This window comes from Anomaloglossus baeobatrachus, chromosome 3 (assembly GCF_048569485.1).
Source record: "Anomaloglossus baeobatrachus isolate aAnoBae1 chromosome 3, aAnoBae1.hap1, whole genome shotgun sequence".
NCBI classification, from domain to species: Eukaryota; Metazoa; Chordata; class Amphibia; order Anura; family Aromobatidae; genus Anomaloglossus; species Anomaloglossus baeobatrachus.
In genome coordinates this window covers 11839872-11865775 of record NC_134355.1, presented here as the reverse complement: position 1 = coordinate 11865775, position 25904 = coordinate 11839872, and the positions used below count along the sequence as shown (strand labels likewise).

General features: G+C 48.8%; 1 protein-coding gene across 5 annotated transcripts; it reads left to right on the top strand.

Moving 5' to 3' along the window:
* The first annotated feature begins 218 nt into the window (after positions 1-218).
* SAYSD1 (SAYSVFN motif domain containing 1) lies at positions 219-25682 on the top strand. 5 transcript variants are annotated; one of them, XM_075338987.1, is made up of 3 exons: positions 219-273; positions 22541-22747; positions 22915-25682. In XM_075338987.1, exons 2-3 carry the CDS (start codon positions 22547-22549, stop codon positions 23248-23250), a joined length of 537 nt encoding a protein of 178 aa, XP_075195102.1. In that variant the 5' UTR covers positions 219-273; positions 22541-22546; the 3' UTR covers positions 23251-25682. The 5 variants fall into 5 exon arrangements, with proteins under 5 accessions (XP_075195102.1, XP_075195101.1, XP_075195104.1 ...); XM_075338989.1 differs by lacking the exon at positions 219-273 and adding an exon at positions 411-528; XM_075338988.1 differs by lacking the exon at positions 219-273 and adding an exon at positions 9188-9245.
* The last annotated feature ends 222 nt before the right edge of the window (positions 25683-25904 follow it).

The window sequence follows — 25904 nt, the reverse complement described above, 5'->3', positions numbered from 1 at the left end:
TCGTTTCTCACACCATTTCCTCGGTCTGACCAGTGCTGCAGCGACTCTGCTATGGCCGTGGCCTCGGCTGCGACTGTTCTTCTAAACAAATAAATGTTACCTCAGCTTTTTCCCGCCTTCTACACTATATATACACGCTGTACGTGTCACGTGTCAGTACTTAGCTGTTTCCAGCCAATCCGAAGGCGCAGGCGGTCGCTGGTGACGTCAGTGGTCGCTAAGCGGAAGCGGCAGTTTCTGGCAGCGGAAGCATCCGGTTTCTTCGGGACTCAGGTGAGGAGCGGGTGCAGCGCTGATCACGTGCCCGCCCGGTAACCGCGACACCGGGGCCCCCTATAAGCTGTGCTGCAGCAGCTGCTGGTTACTGAGAACCTGTGCTCGGTGTAATTTACTCCCGACAGATTCCTGCCACGTGGCCAGCGCCATAATCACTGAGCGGAGCGAGACGAGAAATGTGTGACGGGAGAGAAGACTGTACAGAGGCCCAGCTACCGGGGCATCTAATCCCGGCCAATCACCGGAGGCGGGGTATCTAATCCCGGCCAATCACTGGAGGCGGGGTATCTAATCCCGGCCAATCACCGGAGGCGGGGTATCTAATCCCGGCCAATCACTGGAGGCGGGGTATCTAAACCCTGTGTGATGTCTGCTGTATCCAAATCCCCCCCCGGCCTGTGTGATGCTGCCTGCTGTATCTAATCCCCCCCGGCCTGTGTGATGCTGCCTGCTGTATCTAATCCCCCCGGCTTGTGTGATGCCGTCTGTTGTATCTAATCCCCCCTGGCCTGTGCTGTATCTAATCCCCCTCCCCCATGGCCTGTGTGATGCTGCCTGCTGTATCTAATCCCCCCCGGCCTGTGTGATGCTGCCTGCTGTATCTAATCCCCCCCCCCCCCGGCCTGTGTGATGCTGCCTGCTGTATCTAATCCCCCCGGCCTGTGATTCTGCCTGCTGTATCTAATCCCCCCCCGGCCTGTGATTCTGCCTGCTGTATCTAATCCCCCCCGGCCTGTGATTCTGCCTGCTGTATCTAATCCCCCCACCCCGGCCTGTGATTCTGCCTGCTGTATCTAATCCCCCCCTGGCCTGTGATTCTGCCTGCTGTATCTAATGCCCCCCCCCGGCCTGTGTGACGCTGCCTGCTGTATCTAATGCCCCCCCCCCCGGCCTGTGTGACGCTGCCTGCTGTATCTAATGCTCCCCCCCCCGGCCTGTGTGACGCTGCCTGCTGTATCTAATCCCCCCCCCGGCCTGTGTGACGCTGCCTGCTGTATCTAACCCCCCCCCGGCCTGTGTGACGCTGCCTGCTGTATCTAATCCCCCCCCCGGCCTGTGTGATGCTGCCTGCTGTATCTAATCCCCCCGGCCTGTGTGATGCTGCCTGCTGTATCTAATCCCCCCCCGGCCTGTGTGATGCTGCCTGCTGTATCTAATCCCCCCCCGGCCTGTGTGATGCTGCCTGCTGTATCTAATCCCCCCCCGGCCTGTGTGACGCTGCCTGCTGTATCTAATCCTCCCCCCCCGGCCTGTGTGACGCTGCCTGCTGTATCTAATCCCCCCCCCCGGCCTGTGTGACGCTGCCTGCTGTATCTAATACCCCCCCCCCCGGCCTGTGTGACGCTGCCTGCTGTATCTAATCCCCCCCCGGCCTGTGTGACGCTGCCTGCTGTATCTAATCCCCCCCCCCCCGGCCTGTGTGATGCTGCCTGCTGTCTCTAATCCCCGGCCTGTATGATGCTGCCTGCTGTATCTAATCCCCCTCCCCCACGGCCTGTGTGATGCTGCCTGCTGTATCTAATCCCCCCCCTGGCCTGTATGATGCCGCCTGCTGTATCTAATCCCCCCCCTGGCCTGTATGATGCCGCCTGCTGTATCTAATCCCCCCCCCCCGGCCTGTATGATGCTGCCTGCTGTCTCTAATCCCCCCCGGCCTGTGTGATGCCGCCTGCTGTCTCTAATCCCCGGCCTGTGTGATGCCGCCTGCTGTCTCTAGTCCCCGGCCTGTGTGATGCCGCCTGCTGTCTCTAATCCCCGGCCTGTGTGATGCCGCCTGCTGTCTCTAATCCCCGGCCTGTGTGATGCCGCCTGCTGTCTCTAATCCCCGGCCTGTCTGATGCCGCCTGCTGTCTCTAGTCCCCGGCCTGTGTGATGCTGTCTCTAATCCCCGGCCTGTGTGATGCTGCCTGCTGTCTCTAATCCCCGGCCTGTGTGATGCTGCCTGCTGTCTCTAATCCCCGGCCTGTGTGATGCTGCCTGCTGTCTCTAATCCCCGGCCTGTGTGATGCTGCCTGCTGTCTCTAATCCCCGGCCTGTGTGATGCTGCCTGCTGTCTCTAATCCCCGGCCTGTGTGATGCTGCCTGCTGTCTCTAATCCCCGGCCTGTATGATGCCGCCTGCTGTCTCTAATCCCCAGCCTGTGTGATTCCGTCTGCTATATCTAATCCCCCCCCGGCCTGTATGATGCTGCCTGCTGTCTCTAATCCCCCCCCGGCCTGTATGATGCTGCCTGCTGTCTCTAATCCCCCCGGCCTGTATGATGCTGCCTGCTGTCTCTAATCCCCCCCGGCCTGTATGATGCTTGCTGTCTCTAATCCCCCCCCCGGCCTGTGTGATGCCGCCTGCTGTCTCTAATCCCCCCCGGCCTGTGTGATGCCGCCTGCTGTCTCTAATCCCCCCCCCGGCCTGTGTGATGCCGCCTGCTGTCTCTAATCCCCCCGGCCTGTGTGATGCTGCTTGCTGTCTCTAATCCCCGGCCTGTGTGATGCTGCTTGCTGTCTCTAATCCCCGGCCTGTGTGATGCTGCTTGCTGTCTCTAATCCCCGGCATGTGTGATGCTGCCTGCTGTCTCTAATCCCCAGCCTGTGTGATGCCGTCTGCTATATCTAATCCCCCCCCCCCCGGCCTGTATGATGCTGCCTGCTGTCTCTAATCCCCCCCGGCCTGTAAGATGCTGCCTGCTGTCTCTAATCCCCCCCCCCCCCCCCCCCCCCGTCTGTATGATGCTGTCTGCTGTATCTAATCCCCCCGCCCCAGCTTGTGTGATGCCGGCTGCTGTATCTGATCCCCCCGCCTGTGTGATGCCGCATGCTCAGCTGTGTATCTAATCCCTTTGCGTTAGAGCTTGGTGATGTGGCTGGTGGTGCGGGTCCCCGGCCCCTGGCGAGCGCTCACACACCGCTATCACTCCTCTGGAGCGGGCTGTGCAGTTGCAGGAGCGCAGACTGTTGCTCCTGGTTGTATTGGGGGCTCGGCGGACCCCGCACAGCAGATTTCTGTCCTCAGTGCCTCACTTTTTGTGATTGTGCATTTGCTCAGCAGCAGACAAGGATTAGCCCGGTGCCACTTTCTGCTGTGGATTTTTTTTCTGCCACGTGCATTGTGATCCCGGCAGTCGTTTTCCGGTGTGTGAATGAGGTGCAGAGTCTGAGTGCAAGGCCTCGGTTCCACGCGCGTTTTGCACGATAAGACTTCGGACTGCACTCGCACGAGCGTAAAACTATGGGGCAGTGTCCATCTGCGATTGATTTCTCATGCCACAGCGAAATGAATCTCAGCATGCTGCATTTGGCAGCGAATCTCAGCTCACGCACCCCCATACAAGTCTATGGGAGTGTGTAAAACATTGCAGTGCACTCGCATGTCATCGGAGTGCAGTGCAATATACACAGAGACAGACAGCGGAGGAGATGGGGGGGGGGGGGGGGGGAGTGCTCCCTCTCGCTTCTCCGCACCTGTGACCCGATGACATCACAGTCGCATGACCCTCGGCTGATGCTCGCAGGCAAGCTATGCGCAAGTGGAACCCTACCCAAAATCTGATACTCGTGAGCTGTCACTGAAGCTCTGGCTGAAGCTTCTGGCTGGTCTTTAGCATTTAAAAGGCAAATTCTGGGAAGATCAGTCAGTGCAGAGACCCCCGATAAGTGTAAAGCTCATCAGACAGGAGAGGGCAAACTCCAGATTCGATAGCGCGTGCCTCGTGGCCTGATCTCTACATTGATTGCTATAAAATAGCCCCGGACACATTTTACTGCACTTTTTCTATGATCCATTCACTTTAAAGGGGATTTCCAGTGCTTATATAGTGATGACCACTCCTTAGGATAGGTCATCCATATCGGATTGATACCTTGTATTGTTGAGTTCATCATAAAGATTCGCTGGTCCAGTGTCCACGTTGGTAGTCCAAGGCCACCAGATCACAGCCCGGTAAACTTTCTTTATGTGCCTCCGCTGATTACTACACAAGAAAAGAGGAGGTTTGCAGGGCTCAGGTCCGTCAGCAATGGGCTACCATCATGGATGTTGGTCCTGTGCATCTTTCTGATTAAGGCTACTTTCACACTTGCGTTGAACGGTATCCGTTGCATTGCGTTGTGTGACGGATGCAACGGATGTGTTGCATATAGTGGCGCAACGGATGCTGCAAAACAACGCAATCCGTTTTGGGTTTTTTACAGTTTTACCGTCGGCAGACTATTGTGAACGATCAGCCGATCGCTAACAGTACTCGGCCGCCGGGGGATGAGCCGATCACTCGCAGTAGCCGGCCGCCGGGGGATGAGCCGATCACTCGCAGTAGCCGGCCGCCGGGGGATGAGCCGATCACTCGCAGTAGCCGGCCGCCGGGGGATGAGCCGATCACTCGCAGTAGCCGGCCGCCGGGGGATGAGCCGATCACTCGCAGTAGCCGGCCGCCGGGGGATGAGCCGATCACTCGCAGTAGCCGGCCGCCGGGGGATGAGCCGATCACTCGCAGTAGCCGGCCGCCGGGGGATGAGCCGATCACTCGCAGTAGCCGGCCGCCGGGAGATGAGCCGATCACTCGCAGTAGCCGGCCGCCGGGGGATCAGTCGATCACTCGCAGTAGCCGACAATGTATGCCGGGGGGGGGGGTGGAGTGCGAAGTTTGTGGAGCAGAGTAGGGCCATGGCTGAGGACGTCAGTGCCGCGGGGACTGCATCGCTTTGGGACAGGTGAGTGTGTGTGTGTATACATACGGAGTGCGGGAGGGGGCGGAGCCGAGCGGGGAAGTGTCGGGCTCCCGGCACACGTAACCAGGGTTCCTTGGTTACCCGATGTGTACCCTGGTTACGGGTGCAGGGAGCCAGAGAGAGCATGCGCAGTGAAATCCAAAGGATTCCGCTGCTCAAAAAAACGTTACATGCTGCGTTGTCCGGCGGATGCAACGCTGACACTTGCGTTACAGTGCGTCGTCCATACAAGTCTATAGAGAATAGCGCAGAGTGTTAACAGACTGCGCTATTCTCCATAGTGACGGACTCCGCTGAACGCAAGTGTGAAAGTACCCTAAATTCCACACACCTGGGATACCACAGCTCTGCACACCATGTAGTGGCCGTCCTCGGTACTGCAGCTTGGCTCCTATTACAGTGAATGTGACTTGAGCTGAAGTACCTATAATGGTCACTACACAGCGCATAGAGCTGAACTTTCCCTGCTCTATGTGCATCTGGAGCTGCAAACAATTGATTGGTGGGGTGTTGGAGCCCCCTTATCTGAATATATATATATTACAGTACAGACAAAGTTTGGACACACCTTCTCATTCAAACATTCAAAGAGTTTTCTTTATTTTCATGACTGAAAATTGTAGATTCACACTGAAGGCATCAAAACTATGAATTACCACATGTGGAATGAAATACTTAACAAAAAAGTGTGAAACAACTGAAAATATGTCTTATATTCTAGGTTCTTCACAGTCGCCACCTTTTGCTTTGATTACTGCTTTGCACACTCTTGGCATTCTCTTGATGATCTTCAAGAGGTAGTCACCGGAAATGGTTTTCCAACAGTCTTGAAGGAGTTCCCAGAGATGCTTGGCACTTGTTGGCCCTTTTGCCTTCACTCTGTGGTCCAGCTCACCCCAAACCACCTCGATTGGGTTCAGGTCTGGTGACTGGGGAGACCAGGTCATCTGGCGTAGCACCCCATCACTCTCCTTCTTAGTCATATAGCCCTTACACAGCCTGGAGGTGTGTTTGGGGTCATTGTCCTGTTGAAACATAAATGACGGTCCAAGTAAACGCAAACCGGATGGAATAGCACGCCGCTGCAAGATGCTGTGGTAGCCATGCTGGTTCTGTACGCCTTCAATTTAGAATAAATCCCCAACAGTGTCACCAGCAAAGCCCCCCACACCATCACCCCTCCTCCACCATGCTTCACGGTGGGAACCAGCCATGTAGAGTCCATCCGTTCACCTTTTCTAGAAAGACACGCTGGTTGGATCCAAAGATCTCAAATTTGGACTCATCAGACCAAAGCACAGATTTCCACTGGTCTAATGTCCATTCCTTGTGTTCTCTTCTGCTTGTTGCCTGTCCTTAGCAGTAGTTTCCAAGCAGCTATTTTACCATGAAGGCTGCTGCACAAAGTCGCCTCTTAACAGTTGTTCTAGAGATGAGAAGGTGTGTCCAAACTTTTGGTCTGTACTGTGTGTATGTGTGTGTGTGTGTGTGTGTGTGTGTGTGTGTATGTATGTATGTATATATATATATATAATATATTATATTTTATATGTGTGTGTGTGTTTACTGATACTAAGAACAGTTGAGCATTAAGTCCTAAAGAACGTCTCTAAGTTATGTTTTTTTTGGTTTTTTTTTTGTGGCATTTGTGAGTTGGATCGAGCTTAATCAATTTTCCTTTCAATAAGTTTGTTTAAATGGGGTTTCCAAGATTGGGAAAAAGTTGACAATTGGGGTAAATGCTGGAAGAACCATTACTCGCCTGATAATCTGTGCCCTCCACCGGTCTGTTTAGTGTGCTGCAGCGATGATGCGGCAGTCTAGCCATGTGACAGCACCAGCCAATCAGCAGTATGCAGCACGACTGCTGAAACCAGTGATTGGCTGCAGTGGTCACATGAGTAGATGGGCACATCATCATTGTGGACGGGCGCACTGAAGCGTCAGCGCTGGAGCGACGGGTTTATTGGGTGAGTAATGGTTCTTTGGTTTAATGGCATTTTTCCTCCACATAGGCAATTTTGAACCAATTTTGGGAACCCCTGCAAGGATCCCTGTGATATTGCTGATACTGATGAGATATTTTCTACGCAGATAAAAGATCTCATCCGAGGAGGAAGAGGCGACGAGAACATTTTGAACACTTGGGCTCAGGTTTCAAGCACGGATAAATGGCTGGAATAAATATTCGGGATCCCGCGGTGGATCGGTCTTTACGTTCCGTTTTCGTTGGGAATATTCCGTATGAGGCAACAGAGGAACAGTTGAAAGATATATTTTCTGAAGTCGGACCTGTGGTCAGTTTTCGGTTGGTGTATGACAGGGAAACGGGAAAACCGAAAGGCTATGGCTTCTGTGAGTATCAGGACCAGGAAACTGCCCTTAGCGCTATGCGTAACCTTAATGGAAGAGAGTTCAGCGGCAGAGCGCTGCGGGTCGATAACGCAGCCAGCGAGAAGAACAAGGAGGAGCTGAAGAGCCTTGGCACAGGGGCGCCTATAATTGAGTCTCCGTATGGTGATGCTGTGCCTCCCGAGGAGGCTCCTGAGTCTATAAGTCGAGCTGTTGCTAGTTTACCCCCTGAGCAGATGTTTGAGCTTATGAAACAGATGAAGTTGTGCGTGCAGAACAGTCCTCAAGAAGCGCGAAATATGCTGCTGCAAAACCCGCAGTTGGCCTATGCCCTTCTCCAGGCTCAAGTGGTCATGAGGATTGTGGACCCAGAAATAGCTGTGAAAATCGTTCACCGTCCAAATGTTGTGCCGTCAATGTTATCCGGGAACCCACAGATGGTTCAAGGTCCCAATGTTCCTCTTACTCAAGCAAATGCTCCTGGTGTTCAGCCTGCACCTTTGGGGGGCATGCACGTGAATGGTGCTCCACCATTGATGCAGTCACTACCCTTGCCGGGCGGTGTACCAGGTCCCATAAACCCTGCACAAGGGCCAATTCTTCAGGGTGTTCCTATGCCTGATCCCCGTGCCCCTTTACAACGTGGCCCTCCTGCACCTAGCATCCCACCACGTGGTCTTCTTGGAGATGGCCCCAATGACCCACGAGGAGGAACCCTACTGACTGTAACAATTGATGAGCCACCTAACCGCGGCTATCTGCCCCCGCCATTGCAAGGAGGCGTTCCACTGCACCTCGAAAGGGGGCCTGCAACCCTTGAAATTAGAGGGGGACCTATGGGTGAACCACCTCGAGTTATGATTGGAGAATCGAGAGGTGCGCCCATGATGGATCCACGTGCGCCAGCTTTGGATACGAGAGCCCCTAGAGACGCCAGAGCAATGGAGCCTCGGCCCATGGATGTACGGGGTTCAGTCCCTGCTCCCTCAGTGAGAGGTCCTATGCCCGGAATGCAAGTATCCGGATCAGTGGGTCCACAGCCCGCAAGGCCGGTTCCTAATGTTCCATCATCTTCTGGACAGGGCGGCTTTAGTCCGGGACAGAACCAGATCACCCCACAGGACCATGAGAAGGCCGCGCTAATAATGCAGGTCCTGCAGCTGACCTCAGACCAGATCGCCATGCTGCCTCCGGAGCAGAGGCAGAGCATCCTCATATTAAAGGAGCAGATTCAGAAATCCACCGGAGCCCCATGAGTGACTGTGCCCGTATCCAGCAATCTTCTCCAGTGTGTCTCGTTAGTCTTTAGTGTGTCTGTTAATAAACGGTGAGACTCTACATCCATGCTCGGTGTTTCTATGTCTGCTCTGTTCTGTCAATAAAATAAATGACCTCTTGTCTACGATGATGAAAAACTTCACTATTGGTGCACAGGAGCGAATGGAAAGCTTATCGGGATCCGTCACAGGTGTCAGAGGTTTCTGATTGGTCAGACTACAAGCGTGTGAGATCATATGAGCGCGGTTCCTGGGGGCTGTCCCTATGTGAGGCCCCGCCAGCATGTGAGCACCCGCCCGTGGTCACATAAAGTCCTCGCTGCCGTTATGGTCACACCTCAGATTTACAGCAGTGTAGTTCAATGATGACCTCATAATCTAGGGGCAGCGCTGTCAGGACCATACCTATAACACTGGGGAACCAGAACATTAGTGCCGGAGATATTTAACCTGTTTTAGGTCAGTTTTTGTCACTGATTCTAAGGCTATGTTTACATGTTGAGTTTTTTTGCAGCGATTTTCATGACTTTTTAGCAAATTAAAAGCTGTTTTTTTTTCCAGTACCTCCAGTGCTCGTACTGTGATCGCTGACAGGAGAGGCTGCCGGGGGCGCAGGTCTGCGGTGAGTGCGTGCGGCTGGAAGCGGGGATCGTGGCATGACATCTGTCGTACAGTGCCGCTCAGGCGGCAGATCACCCCTCCTCGCCACATGTCATCTCGGACATCCAATCCCAGCCGGAAGCACAGTATATGGGGGAGCGGGAAACAGTGTGGCGCAGGATGCAGGAGAGCACGATACAGCTGGCCTTAGTGACACTTAAGACATATTAGGATCACTTTGCGGTCACCAGCAAAGTGGCTCCGCACTGTGATCTAAACTTCATCTTCTCTTATCCTTTTGGAAACACCCAGATTAGAAGGGGGAGCTGTGACATCACGCACAGGAGAGCAGACTCCGCCCACTTTTACTGCAGCTGTAATGTGAGCTAGTTCTACAGTAGCTCTACAGCAGGATTTCAGCAGCTGCTCCCCCTAGTGTTTAAGAGTGAGAAATATCAAACTTTTTTAATTTATTTATTTTTTGTTTATATTTTGCTCAATTAAAAACAAAAATAATATTTAAACATAACATTAAAACTTTATATTTTTTTCAGTTATTGAAGAAAAAAAAAATTGACGCCACCTTCCCTGTAAAGATTTCTTGCAGTGAGTTGCTCCAGGGTAATCACTTATAGACCTGCAGTAATCCGCCATCATGGGGATCCCAGTGTCCTCGAAACCTTTCTTCTATACAGATGCATCTCAATAAGTTAGAATATCATCAAAAAGTTAATTTATTTCAATAATTCAATACAAAATCTGAAATCTATATACAGTATTTTCCGGCATATAAGACGACTTTTTAACCCCTGAAAATCTTCTCAAAAGTTGGGGGTCATCTTATACGCCAGGTGTCATCACTTTCCACACAATAAAATATATTCTCACCTGTCCTCCGTGCCCGCGCTGCCTCCAGCTGCTTCTTGCAGTCCGCACACAGACTCCTCCGTGATAGTCCGTGCAAGGAGCGGCCGCTGCAGGATGTGGTCATGGCTTTACTACAGTTGAAGGCTTTACAACGCCACAAAGCATTCACCTGCAGTAAAGCGCTGACCCTGTGGATTGGATGCGCTTTACTGCAGTTCAATGCTTTGTGGCGCCGTAAAGTATTCCACTGTAGTAAAGCCATGATCACATCCTGCAGTGGCTGTTCCATTCACGCTATCACGGAGGACTGGAAGACACAGCTGGAGGCAGCGCGGGCACAGAGGACAGGTGAGGATTTCTTATTGTGTGTAAACAATGGCACATAGGGGACAGAAGGGAAGCAGCAGGAGGGCATTATTAAACAATGGCGACATTACTGCACGGGACATTATAGCAGGGCACATTAGAGCAGGGGGCATTATTAAACAATGGGTTCATTACTACACGGGACATTAAAGCAAGGGTCATCACTAAACAATGGGGATGTAACTGGTCAGCTTGGGGTACTTTCACACTACATTTTTTTTTTTAACGTGCGCCCTGAACGTTTTGTTAACGCAAAAATGGATCCAGTACAAATGCGTTTTCATTTCAATGCGTTTGCAATGGACTCGCGTCAACATGCGGTTGTGTGCAGTACAGTCAGGATTCAGTGACTTGCAGTATTTTACTTGTAGCGGTTTTTGAGCTGCGTCCAAATACTGCATGTCACTGGATCCTGACTGTACTGCATGCAATCGCATGTGAATAGTGGTATGCCGATTGAAAGGATCCTGTTTGCTCTTCTGAGCATGCCCAGAAACCAGCCTGGTGTGATCACACACACACACACACACACACACACACCATTTGCAGGCTGCCAGGTTGACTTCCACTGACTCCCGATTACATGACTCCAATGCCCACCCATAAACTGCAAGTGAAAGGATCCTGTAAAGTAACACTTGTGTACTCCATTCATATGCAGTTTGCACGTTTTTTTACATCCGTCAAAAGCATGTTAAAAAAAGTGTGAAAGTACCTTTACACTGGCGTACATACAATATATCCCAAATCTATAATTAACTAGAAAAGTTGGGGGTCGTCTTATACGCGCAGTCATTACACAGAGGGATCTAGTTCACATGTTTATTCTACATTGGAGAATTATTAGGCAGATGAGTATTGTGATCACATGATGCTTGTGATACATGTCGTCCTACTCCGCGCTGTATAGGCTGAGAGCCAACTGCCAATGCAGTAAATCCGGTGATGTGCCTCTCTGTAATGAGGAGGGGTGCGGTGTAACGACATCAACACCCTATATAAGGGGTGCGCAATTATTAGGCAACTTCCTTTCCTTTGGCAAAATAGGTCAGAAGAGAGATTTGACGGGCTATGAAAAGTCCATATTGTGAGATGTCTTGCAGAGGGATGCAGCAGTCTGGAAATTGCCAAACGTTTGAAGCGTGATCACCGAACAATCAAGCGTTTCATGGCAAATAGCCAACAGGGTTGCAAGAAGTGTGTTGGGGAAAAAAGGAGCAAAATAACTGCCCATGAATTGAGGAAAATCAAGCGTGAAGCTGCCAAGATGCCATTTGCCACCAGTTTGGCCATATTTCTGAGCTGCAACGTTACTGGAGTATCAAAAAGCACAAGGTGTGCCATACTCAGGGACAGGCCAAGGTAAGGAAGGCTGAAAACCACCACCTCTGACCAAGAAACAGAAGATAAAACCTCAAGACTGGGCCAAGAAATATCTGAAGACTGATTCTTCACAGATTTTATGGACTGATGAAATGAGAGTGACTCTTGATGGGCAGATGGATGTGCCAGAGGCTGGATCAGTAAAGGGCAGAGAGCTCCACTCCGACTCAGACGCCAGCAAGGTGGAGGTGGGCACTGGTATGGGCGGGGATCAGCAAAGAGCAACTTGTGGGACCTTTTTGGGTTGGGGATGGAGTGAAGCTCAACTCCCAGACCTACTGCCAATTTCTGGAAGACAACTTCTTCAAGCAGTGGTACAAGAAGGAGTCGCTATCGTTCAAGAAAAACATGATTTTCATGCAGGACAATGCTCCATCACATGTATCCAACTACTCCACAGCGTGGCTGGCCAGTAAAGGTCTAAAAGATGAAAAAATAATGACATGGCCCCCTTGTTCCCCTGATCTGAACCCCATAGAGAACCTGTGGTCCCTCATAAAATGTGAGATCTACAGGGAGGGAAAACTGCACCTCTGGGAGCAGTGTCTGGAGGCTGCGGAGTCTAGAGGCTGCGGAGTCTGGAGGCTGCGGTGGCTGCTGCACGCAATGTTGATGGTAAACAGATCAAGCAATGACAGAATCTATGGATGGAGGCTGCTGAGTGTCATCATAAAGAAAGGGGCTATATTGGGCACTCATTTTTTGGGGTTTTGTTTTGCATGTCAGAAATGTTTATTTCTATATTTTGTGCAGTTATATTGGTTACCTGGTGACAATAAACAAGTGAGATGGGAATATATTTGTTTTTTATTAAGTTGCCTAATAATTCTGCACAGTAATAGTCACCTGCACAAACAGATCCTCCTAAGATACCAAATCTAAAGACCCCTCCAACTGCCAAAAATATTAAGCTTTGATATTTGAGTCTTTTGGGTTGATTGGGAACATCATTGTTGATCAATAATAAAAAAAATCCTCTAAAATACAACTTGCCTAATAATTCTGCACACGGTGTATAGTCATTACACACAGAGGGATCTATTTCAGGTGTTTATTTCTGGTAATGTTGATGATTATGGCTTACAGCCAATGAAAATCCAAAACTCATTATCTCACAAAATTAGAATATTGGCAAGACAAAACAATCACTGATCTCGGGGAGACCAGCCAGAGAAAACACTGCCGGCAGCCAGCGAGGGCGCTCAACACAGTGAAATCCTAGGTGCATTGCCCCCTGGGAAGTATGCAAATCAAAAAAGTCTGTGGAGCCTCTGTTAGGAGTCTTGACACAGAAAATAGCCAAATATCCCTCCGGGAAGGACCCAGCCAAGTAGTGGCTCTTTTTAGGAGACCACCATAACCACCATAGTAAGTGGCCCTTTTAGTCAATGGATGGATACCTGGCCTTGGTATTTCCCTTTTCATATCTTTAAACTTGTCAAGAGCTGGATTTTGACTAAAAGGGCCACTTAATATGGTGGTCTCCTAAAAAGAGCCACTCTTTGGCTAGGTCCTTCCCGGAGGGATAGTCGAGACTCCTAACAGAGGCTCAACGGACCTTTTTTTGATTTGCAAAATTAGAATATTATATAAGACCAACTGAAAAAATGTTACACTCAGAAATGTTGGCGCCTACTGAAAAGTCTGTACAGTAAATGCCTCAATACTTGGTCGCGGCTCCTTTTGCATGAATTCTTGCATCAATGCGGCAATGTGGCATGGAGGCTATCAGCCTGTGGCACTGCTGAGGGGTTATGGAAGCCCAGGTTGCTGTGATAGCCGCCTTCAGCTCATCTGCATTGTTGGCTCTGGTGTCTCTCATAGATTCTCTATGGAGTTTAGGTCAGGTGAGGTTGCTGAACAATCAAGCCCAGTGATACTGTGGTTAGTAAACCAGGTATTGGTACTTCTGGCAGTGTGAACAGGGGCCAAGTCCTGCTGGAAAATGACATTTCCATCTCCAAACAGCTTGTCAGCAGAGGGAAGCATGAAGAGCTGTAAAATGTCCTGGTAGACGGCTGCGCTGACTTTGGTCTTGATAAAACACAGTGGAGCTACACCAGCAGATGACATGGCTCCCCAAACCATCACTGATTGTGGAGACGTCACACCAGACCTCAGCAGCTTGGATTGTGGCCTCCGCTCTTCCTCCAGACTCTGGGACCGCGATTTCCAAATGAAATGCTAAATTTACTTTCATCTGAAAACAACACCTTGGACACTGAGAACAGTCCAGGTCTTCTCCTTGGCCCAGGTAAGACGCTTCTGGCGTTGTCTATTGGTCATGAGTGGTGACACAAGGAATGCGACACTTGTAGCCATGTCCTGTATACATCTGTGTGTGGTGGCTCTTGACCCCATCTCCTCCAAATTTTTGAATGGCCTTTTCTTAATCCTATCAAGGCTGTAGTTATCTTTGTGCACCTTTTTCTATCACACTTTTTCCTTCCACTTCACTTTCCAATAATATGCTGGGATACAGCACTCTGTGAACAGCCAGCTTCTTTAGCAATGGCCTTTTGTGGCTTATCCTCCATGCGGAGTGTGTCAATGACTGCCTTCTGCACATCTGTCAAGTCAGCAGTCTTCCCCATGATTGTGTAGCCTACTGAACCAGACTAAGGGACCATTTTAAACGCTTAGGAATCTTTTGCAGGCGTTTCACGGTAATTATTCTAATTTCTGAGATAATGATTTTGGGGTTTTCATTGGCTGTAGGCCATAATTATTAACATTAAATGAAATAAACACTTGAAATAGATCCCTCTGTGTGTAATGACTCTATATAATATATAACACATGAAATAGATTCCTCTGTGTGTAATGACTCTGTATAATAAACACATGAAACAGATCCCTCTGTGTGTAATGACTCTCTATAATATATAATAAACACGTGAAATAGATCCCTCTGTGTGTAATGACTCTATAATTTATAACGTGAAAATGATCCCTCTGTGTAATGACTTTAATATATAACACATGAAACAGATCCCTCTGTGTGTAATGACTCTCTATAATATATAATAAACACGTGAAATAGATCCCTCTGTGTGTAATGACTCTATAATTTATAACGTGAAAATGATCCCTCTGTGTAATGACTTTAATATATAACACATGAAATAGATCCCTCTGTGTGTAATGACTCTATAATTTATAACGTGAAAATGATCCCTCTGTGTAATGACTTTAATATATAACACATGAAATAGATCCCTCTGTGTGTAATGACTCTACATAATATATGCATTTCCCTTTTTATATTGAATTACTGAAATTAACTTTTTGATGATATTCTAATTTATTGCACCTGTAGTTCTTAAATTTTGGGGGAATCATTTACCCTGTTCTAAAGTCACCAAGGTTTTCTGGGAAACGATCCAAGTGGCTGTGGAGATAATGCACCTCGATAGTCATTGTACAGCCAAGATGACAGAAAGAAGTTAGCATTCTCTCTACTACAGTAGTTCAGTGTAATTATCTGATTCCTGATCCCCAAGAAAATTCTGTACAACCATAGTGACAGGAGACCACGCATCTGCCTCCGCATCGTTCAATAAATCTTTGTGGATCTTTCCTGAGTCCTTTGATTGAAGGACCATAAAAAAATGACAATTTTTGGCTTCTCCATGGTCAGCGCTGGAAATTTTCTGAAGATTTACTGTAGTTAAAGCATTTTGCCTCTTTGGTTAGAGCCATTACAAACTTTATTAAACCTAATTTGATATGCAGTGGTGGTAAAATGATCTTACTTTTGTCACCATTGGCTGTGCAATTCCGTTCGTTTCTCCTACATGTACTTTTTCATCCAGGGCTGATTATTGGATCTACCTTCTCATGACAGATAACACAGGGACCCTTTGTGTATCCGCGCCGCTGTGGCAGGAGAATATTCACCACCTTTACATCCGCACAGGTCGGCCACTCGTGATCGTGGGATCAGATTTTCTTTAGGGTCAGAGTCGTCGTGTTTTGCTCTTCAGTTCTCTTTGTTGATTGACCTGTTGGGATTTGATCTATATTTGTTACCATTGTGTAAAGTCGCACATTTTAGGCTCCGCTTAGAACAGTCTATAAACAGCCGCCATTCACTCGCTCGATATTGTCATATCCCTATTTTCATCAGCGAGCTTTGAGCAGGATTTTTTTTTTTTTTTGAAAATCGCTTTCATCTGAGAAGAATGGCAGCAAATCCTATTCCCTGTTGCGATAGTCTGTGATTTTGCAACTACATTATCTCACACAGTAGATCTGGTACATGAAAAGTATTTTATCGAAAAAAAAAAAGTGGAGCTGGTGCAAAACTGAATGACTTTCTGATTAACGACTGAATATACATAAAATCAAGCCTAATGCCTCAGGCACCAAAAATGCTTTTTTTCAATTGTTCCCCAGTGTAAGTCACCGAGACCCGTAAAGAGTTTGTGCCGCCCGGTCACCGATACCTGGTGGGACGCAGCATGGGACAGACGCACGATACTCGCTGATCGCACTCGCGTCCCACCAGGTATCCGTAGACGTCGCCTGGCTCCTCCGGGACACAAGTGAATAAACCATTTGAAAGCCTTGCTTTTTTTTTTGTCCACTGTACAAATGCAGGACGCTGACCCGTACGAGTCACTAGGGGAATTCTCACAGTCCTTGTGGTTTAGTTTTGCATCTAGGTGTCAGATCTCAATAAAAATCCAGTTCACAACTCGTCGGAATTGAGGAAATAATTTAGCACAAAACACAAACTAACACCATACTGAGTGTTGACATACCCACTCGACTCACTTTATGCTTGCATTGATTTTTTTTTACACCAGTCTGTGATGGCTGCAATGGTGTCCTCTTCAGCAATTGCATGTGAAAAGAGGGTGCAATAAGTACCAAAAGCAAAAGCAGTGGTAGGGACTGGAAAATAACAGTTATTGGGATCAGTAAGGTAAGAATCAGTCCTTGTCGACACAAGAGTGATACACATTACGGGTGTGATGGTTTTTGTGTATGTTCAGGTGTTGGGAGTGTTGCCTTGTGTGCACATTGTCCTGTCTGCAGGTTAATCACCCCCTGCAGTGCTTCAGTCCCTAGGTGTGGGGGAGGGGGCCTGGAATCCACCCAACCTCTCTGATTACCTGGGGGATTATTCAGTCAGGTTGAGAAGGACAAGAGACAAGCAGAAAGATTTATCCTATGTGGGTGAAGCTGGGCTACGGTCCGTACCCCAAGAGAGACTTGGACATTTATCGCTTACTGGACTACTTTACCCTCTGTTTTGTGGATTATGTTATGGACCTTTTGATTTGCTTGGAGTAAATGATCTTTGGATTGTTCACTCCTCTCTCGCTCTGTTGATTGTGTGATGTCGGACAAGGACCCCGTCACAACTGGTGGCAGCGGTGGGATCAACAGAGCACAACCTAATGGAGAATCATCCACAGAGTGAGCACAGAAGCTGGACTGCATCCAGTCTACAGGAGAGAGACAGAGATCTGGGCCTGAGCTACCAGGGACTGAGTAAAGAGGCTATCTAATTAATAACAAACCAAATTAAATGAAGAAAAAGGGGGTACTCTAATTTATAGACCAAAAACAAACCCTCTAAAAATACTTTATTAATTCAAATTTTAAAATCAGTATTATGCAGAACTACTCAATTAGTACTAACAGCCTGAAGTCAAGTGATAGGGGTGCAAAAGCACACATCGAGTGTGTAATAGTGGGGTATCGTAGCTGTGCTTTAAAGAGAATATGAAACCACTATTAAAAAGGTCACAGGGTTCAGGGAAGAAAAAGATAAGCAGCCTGAGGCTAACAATGCCCTCCCTGCCACCTACCTACCAGCGAAGATGCACCATCATTTTTAGGGTGCCCACCTTCCCCCCCCCCCCCCCGCTGCTCATCAACTGCCCCTCACCTCACCCTAAACTAGATGGAACCCGTCACCATTGATAACGTGCCAAAAATGTAAGGTATGGCCCATGCATCAGCCTGCATGTGACCGCTGGAGCATCCCGTCATTATAGCACGGGCAGAAGACAGTCCCAGTTTTGGGACTACTTCATCCAGGCCATTGAACTGTGCATCCCAAGATATAAGAACATATTAACAGATGACCTCTTTGTTCATGGACTTTTGTCCTTTGAATGTCCCCTGATGAACCCCGAGAACTCAGGGGGGAAACATGCTGGGTGTGAGCTCTGTGCATACAGAATATGTCTGCCCGCACTAGCTCTCATGTATCAGCACAGCTTCATTCCTCAACTTACTTTCTTTTATGTTTCACATCTCTTCCCTGTACAGCCACTGATGTGGATTGTTATCTCTCCCCCCCCATCCTCCATGGATGCTGAGGAGTCAAATTTCCCTCCCCTTCATCTCCTGTGGATTCCGAGGAGTCAGTTTTTTCCCTCTCATCCCTCCCGTCTCTTGTGGATGCTGAGGAGTCATTTTACCCTCTCTTCCCCTTCTCCTGTGGATGCTGAGGAGTCAGTTTTCCCTCTCTTCCCCTTCTCCTGTGGATGCTGAGGAGTCAGTTTTCCTTCTCTTCCCCTTATCCTGTGGATGCTGAGGAGTCAGCTTTCCCTCTCTTCCCCTTCTCCTGTGGATGCTGAGGAGTCAGTTTTCCTTCTCTTCCCCTTATCCTGTGGATGCTGAGGAGTCAGCTTTCCCTCTCTTCCCCTTCTCCTGTGGATGCTGAGGAGTCAGTTTTCCCTCTCTTCCCCTTCTCCTGTGGATGCTGAGGAGTCAGTTTTCCCTCTCTTCCCCTTCTCCTGTGGATGCTGAGGAGTCAGTTTCCCCTCTCTTCCCCTTCTCCTGTGGATGCTGAGGAGTCAGTTTCCCCTCTCTTTCAGCCCTTCTCCTGTGGATGCTGAGAAGTCAGTTTTCCCTCTCTTCCCCCTTCTCCTGTGGATGCTGAGGAGTCAGTTTTCTCTCTCTTCCCCCTTCTCCTGTGGATGCTGAGGAGTCAGTTTTCTCTCTCTTCCCCCTTCTCCTGTGGATGCTGAGGAGTCCGTTTGCCCTGTCTTCCCCCGTCTCCTGTAGATACTGAGGAGTCAGTGTTCCCTCTCTTCCCCTTCTCCTGTGGATGCTGAGGAGTCAGTGTTCCCTCTCTTCCCCTGTCTCCTGTGGATGCTGAGGAGTCAGTTTCCCCTCTCTTCCCCTTCTCCTGTGGATGCTGAGGAGTCAGTGTTCCCTCTCTTCCCCATCTCCTGTGGATGCTGAGGAGTCAGTGTTCCCTCTCCTCACCCCTGTCTTTTGTGGATACTGAGGAGTCAGTTTTCCTTCTCTTCCCCCGTCTCCTCTGGATGCTGAGGAGTCAGTTTTCCCTTTTTTCCCCCCTGTCTCCTGTGGATGCTGAGGAGTCAGTTTTCCCTCTCTTCCCCATCTCCTGTGGATGCTGAGGAGTCCGTTTTCCCTCTCTTCCCCTTCTCCTGTGGATGCTGAGGAGTCAGTGTTCCCTCTCTTCCCCTTCTCCTGTGGATGCTGTGGAGTCAGTGTTCCCTCTCTTCTCCTTCTCCTGTGGATGCTGAGGAGTCAGTTTTCCCTCTCTTCCCCTTATCCTGTGGATGCTGAGGAGTCAGTTTTCCCTCTCTTCTGCTCCTGTGGATGCTGAGGAGTCAGTGTTCCCTCTCTTCCCCTTCTCCTGTGGATGCTGAGGAGTCAGTGCTCCCTCTCTTCCCCTTCTCCTGTGGATGCTGAGGAGTCAGTGTTCCCTCTCTTCCCCTTCTCCTGTTTATGCTGTGGAGTCAGTTTTCCCTCTCTTCCCCTTCTCCTGTGGATGCTGTGGAGTCAGTGTTCCCTCTCTTCCCCTTCTCCTGTGGTTGCTGTGGAGTCAGTGTTCCCTCTCTTCCCCTTCTCCTGTGGATGCTGAGGAGTCAGTGTTCCCTCTCTTCCCCTTCTCCTGTGGATGCTGAGGAGTCAGATTTCCCTCTCTTCCCCTTCTCCTGTGGATGCTGTGGAGTCAGTGTTCCCTCTCTTCTCCTTCTCCTGTGGATGCTGAGGAGTCAGTTTTCCCTCTCTTCCCCTTCTCCTGTGGATGCTGAGGAGTCAGTTTTTCCTCTCTTCCCCTTCTCCCGTGTATGCTGAGGAGTCCGTTTTCCCTCTCTTCCCCTTCTCCTGTGGATGCTGAGGAGTCAGTTTTCCCTCTCTTCTGCTCCTGTGGATGCTGAGGAGTCAGTTTTCCCTCTCTTCTGCTCCTGTGGATGCTGAGGAGTCAGTGTTCCCTCTCCTCACCCCTGTCTTTTGTGGATACTGAGGAGTCAGTTTTCCTTCTCTTCCCCCTTCTCCTGTGGATGCTGAGTAGTCCGTTTTCCCTCTCTTCCCCTTCTCCTGTGGATGCCGAGAAGTCAGTGTTCCCTCTCTTCCCCTTCTCCTGTGGATGCTGTGGAGTCAGTGTTCCCTCTCTTCCCCTTCTCCTGTGGATGCTGAGGAGTCAGTGTTCCCTCTCTTCCCCTGTCTCCTGTGGATGCTGAGGAGTCAGTTTCCCCTCTCTTCCCCTTCTCCTGTGGATGCTGAGGAGTCAGTGTTCCCTCTCTTCCCCATCTCCTGTGGATGCTGAGGAGTCAGTGTTCCCTCTCCTCACCCCTGTCTTTTGTGGATACTGAGGAGTCAGTTTTCCTTCTCTTCCCCCGTCTCCTCTGGATGCTGAGGAGTCAGTTTTCCCTCTCTTCTGCTCCTGTGGATGCTGAGGAGTCAGTTTCCCCTCTCCTCCCCTTCTCCTGTGGATGCTGAGGAGTCAGTTTCCCCTCTCTTCTCCTTCTCCTGTGGATGCTGTGGAGTCAGTGTTCCCTCTCTTCTCCTTCTCCTGTGGATGCTGAGGAGTCAGTTTCCCCTCTCCTCCCCTTCTCCTGTGGATGCTGAGGAGTCAGTTTTCTCTCTCTTCCCCCTGTCTCCTGTGGATGCTGAGGAGTCAGTTTTCCCTCTCTTCCCCCTTCTCCTGTGGATGCTGAGGAGTCAGTTTTCCCTCTCTTCCCCCTTCTCCTGTGGATGCTGAGGAGTCAGTTTCCCCTCTCTTCCCCCATCTCCTCTGGATGCTCTTCTCTATACTAATGCCCGGCTTGTATGATCTCCCCTGCCTCTTGCAGTCTGCCTTGCCTGTGCTCTCCTCTTTTCTACAGCAGGTGATCTTCCCTCCCTGCAGACTTGGATGCTTTCCTCCCTCTCCACACTCTGATTTGTCATGTATAACCTCGGAGACATAGCTGTGCTGTCAGGAGGAGCAGGAAAGCGATCTGTGTGAAGTCACAGTCTGAATGTAATAAGTATGCGTCATAGTCGTTTACTTTTTAATCATTCATTGTTGCTGCCTGTGAAAATGAACAAAAACACTTTTATTCAAAACATTAAAATTCTGGTTATAATTCTTCAGAAAACCTAAGAAGCAGTAGATTGCGGTGAGTGCAGGTGTGGACTGTGACATAAACTGTAATAGCTTTTACATGCTGGTGAGAATGAAGCATGTGTGCCCCCAATACGTCCCCTCACTAATAATGTGCCCCCTTTAGAAACCTCCTGTGTAGGGATTGGCATCATAAGGAGGGATGGAGGCCTCCCATATAATGAGAAGTAGGAAAAGTTCAGCTTGTTCTGAAAACTATACTAAGGACCAGGGGCCCTCGCTGTGGGTGGAAAGGGTTCTTTACAGTTAGAGCAGTCAGACTGTGGAATGCCGACCACAAGAGGTAGTAATGGCAGATACTATAACAGCTTTCAAAAAAGGGCTGGATGATTTCCTCAGTACACAACATAGATGATTTAGTGACAAAATGTAGAATTGGTGAAGGAAGATTGCTCTAGATAGACCTCGGTCTTTTTTCAACCTATGTATCTATAATGAAGGGGCTGAGAGCCTGATTCCAGCGGTGTGTCACTAGGCTGTGAGCTGCTGTTTCAATAAAATTAGTTTTATTAGCAGGAGATTATCACTATAGGACTAGTAGTCTTGTGCCTCTTAGTCCTGCTGCGCTGTGTAACCCCGCCCCTACCACTGATTGGCAGCTTTTTGTCAAAGTACAGTTTACACAGAATGCTGTCAATCAGTGTTGTGGGTGGGATTATATACAGAAAGCCTCTAATCATTGATGTGGGCAGGGTTATACACAGCAAGCTGGCCAATCTAGTGTGGGTGGAGTTATGCACAGAAAGCTGCCAATCAGTGATGTGGGTGGGGTTATACACAGAAAGCTAGCCAATCAGTGGTGTGGGCAGGGTTATACACAAAACGCCAATCAATAACGTGGGCGGGATTATACACAGAAAGCTGCCAATTAATGGTGTGGGTGGGTTAAGACTCAGCAAGCTGGCCAATCAGTAATGTGGCTGGCATTATAGACAGGAAGCTGCCAATTAGTGGTGTGGATGGTGTTATACACAGAAAGATGGCCAATCAGTGGTGTGGGTGTGGTTATACAAAGAAAGATGGCCAATCAGTGGTGTGGGTGGGGTTATACACCGAAAGCTGCCAATCGGTGGTAATTCACAGCTCAGCACTCTGAGTACTGTTAGATCCGCAGCAGAGAACAGTGATCCTATCATAACAGTTGCACCTAGTAAACTGACACATCACTGGAATCAGGATCTCTGCCTCTACATCAAGATGCTCTCAGATTAAGCAACAAAAATCTGGAGTCAGCTTTCCTTTAAAATAAACCCCTTATGTGATCGGTCTTGTCCAGGATCATCTGTACTTACATTCATGTTTCATAAAACCTGCAGGGACCCATGGAGCAACGACTGGCAGAATTCAGAGCAAGAAAAGCCCAAAATCCTCCGCAAGATGGAGAAAGTGGGAAGAAGGCGACTGGCACCGAGCAGAGGACAAGAACCTTTCTACAGAGGACGAACGAAGCTTTGCACAGAGTCTGCAGCCGGTGGAAGAGGCCGGAGCCTGCAGAACAGCAAATATCCGCTTCCGGGACTGAGGTGAGATGGCAGCAAGTGAGAGATCCCACCTTGTATATTTATGGCGCGTCCACAGGACCTGTGCCCGTCTACACGGCCCCCGACACCCCCTGCTGGGGGGGAGACGCTCTGCTAACATGGGAAGCAAACATGATAAAAACCGGATTGTCTTGTGTTGCTTCTTGCAGGTTTTGCAGCAGATCCCATTAATGGCGGATGAAGCATCACAGAGCGGTGCGGAGCCCCCCGACACCCCCTCTATGTGGAAGGCCGTCCTTCTGGTGAAGGTCCTCCTGTGGCTGGTCCTGCTGGGACTGTTTGTGGAGCTGGAGTTCGGACTCGCCTACTTCATGCTTTCCATGTTCTATTGGCTTTATGAAGGAACTCGCAGACCGGGCCTAAGAAAGCGAGGCGAGAAGAGCGCCTACTCCGTCTTCAACCCCGGCTGCGAGGCCATCCAGGGAACACTGACCGCTGAGCAATTTGAGAGGGAGCTGCAGTACAGACCGCTGGCCGGCACGTAGGACGGCAGACAGCGGCCATCGTGTGGTGCCAGATCCACGCCAAGCGGAGAGCACCGGATAGCGCACCTTAAGGAAATCCACAATAAAGAAATCAGGAACGTTGTAATGTATTTTAAAGATAAATGATTACGCGGTGCAGGTTTGCAGAAAATCACCAGCGTAACAGACCACCAGCGGAGCAGGGAGACCTCCGCATGTAGAGTGACCTGCGGTGCCGAGTGCACAGGGGTAATCTGTCCTAAATCTGCAACATAATCCACTCAGCTGCAAAAGCTGTGACAAGCTGCAGAGTCTGACTACGACTACGGTCACATGCTGAGGATTTGCTGCCGAGTTTCTGTAGTTTATCCAATTTCATTTTAGATTTCACTCCTCGAATTTCTGCACCGAGTAAACGCGATTTGCTGCCATCTCCTCTACTGCACTGGCACTTTATTACACTGATGATGCAAGGCCACAAGGAAGACCTATGGACACGTCCCACCGGTTCTCTTCCACGGCCTCCATTGATCCCCGTCAGCTGCTGTTCTAATCTTCAGACTGGTCACTGCGGCCGCCGGTCACCACAGGGCCATGGTCACGTATCGTCCCCATCGGTGCCATGTTCTGCAGCAGCTATTGTTTTCTACACAAAACAGGGGGCGACTGTAGAGACCGGAGGGAGAAGGACTGTTCCTGATGATCACTTCTGCCTGGGACGAGTGGTCACTTAAAGGGGTGGCTTTAAAAGAATCGGCTTTTGCAGTTTACTCTTATTAAAAAATCCTGAAGTCCTTTGTTCTCCAAAACAGTGGGATTTTTAATTCTATATTATACTGTGCGTTGCCTCATTTACCGTCCACCGCTGAGGTCTATGAGCAGTGGCCAGTTTCCTAGACAAGCACCGCAGCGCTTACAAGCTGTTTGCTATACAACTGGCAAACCCAAGTCCTCCTGCGCTTCTCCGGCATTGTGGAGTGCCCAGGTCAGAGCAGCAGCCCCCAATCCGAAGTGTCAGTCCTCTGGAGTACTCCACCCGACAAGCAGAAAGATAAGACTGCCCCTTTATAGAGTTTGTTCCATGTTATCACTTCTCCATAAGACAAAGGGGGTCCGACTGACTAATCCCAAAAATAGGGCTCTGCATTCCTCATCTGAGGGGTACTATTCCTATTCATCCTCTATGGGACTGCCAGAGATAGACAGTGCTGTACTCCATAGACAATGGATGGAAAAGCAATTCACATACTCGACCTCGATCCATTCAGGTGAAAAACTGCAGATCAGTGCAGGTCCCCTCCAGCAATCTGTAAGTTGTCACCAATCCTATGGAGAGATGTTCATTTAAAACTGGTCCAAACCCTTTAAAGGGAATCTGTGAGGTGATTTTCTTGTACAATACTAATGCAATCTTTAAATGGGGCTTAAGGAAACCTTTCAGGGTCAGTAAGTTTTATTGTTCTACCTCATCCTGTTATCTTACTGTAAGCTCCTTAGAATTCAAGATCTCTGCTTGCAGTCATTGATTGGAAACCTGTAAGATAATAGGGCCTTGTTGTGTGTCAGACACAAAAATGCACAGCTGATCAGGAACAAGGAAGATGGGATGACTGAGAGCAGAGATCTTGATAACTTGTATATATATTTATCATATGATGAATAAACATTTTTTCTGGAAAACAAAAACCTTAAAGGGAATCTGTCAGGTGATTTTCTTGTACAATACTAAAGCAATCTTTAAATGGGGTTTAAGGAAACCTTTCAGGATCAGTAAGTTTTATTGCTCTACCTTATCCTGTTATCTTACTGTAAACTCCTTAGGATTCAAGATCTCTGCTTACAGTCATTGATTGGAAACCTGTAAGATAATAGAGCTAATGAGCTAATAGAGCTTTGTTGTGTGTGGGACACAAAGGTGCATGGCTGATCAGGAACAATGAAGACGGGATGACTGATAGCAGAGATCTTGATAAATATATATATATATATATATATATATATAAAAACTATGTTATCATATTATGAATAAACATTTTTTATGTAAAACAAAAATCTTAAAGGGAATCTGTCGGGTGATTTTCTTGTACAATACTTATGCAATCTTTAAATGGGGCTTAAGGGAACCTTTCAGGATCAGTAGATTTTATTGCTGTACATTATCCTGTTATCTTACTGTAAGCTCCTTAGAATTCAGTGTCTTGTGCACACTAGTCAAGTGTATGTAAATACAATTTGCATATTCACTGCACCCCTCACCCACCTCCCAGTGCCTCCACCATCACTGCTGAGGAGTGGGAGTATGGGTGGGGGCAGCAGTGGAAATTCAGTTCACATTTACTACCACTGATCCAGCACTGAGAGGTGGAGGGGGAGAAGGGAATATACAGTTTGTATTTGCATACACTTGACTAGTTACTACATTACACTGAATTCTATGCAGCGTACAACAAGATAACAGGATAACATAGAGCAATAACACTTACTGATCCTGAAAGGTCTCCTTAAGCCCTATTTTAAGATTGTAAGTATTAAAAGTATTGTACTAGAAAATCACCTGACAGATTCCCTTTAAGGTTTCTGTTTTCCAGAAAAAAAGTTTATCCGTAATATGATAAAAAATATATACAAGTTATCAAGATCTCTGCTGTCAGTCATCCAGTCTTCATTGTGGTCAG

What these genes read in the sequence shown, in the direction of transcription:
- SAYSD1 (XM_075338986.1), top strand. Translation starts at nt 7,166, where the DNA reads ATGGCTGGAATAAATATTCGGGATCCCGCGGTGGATCGGTCTTTACGT.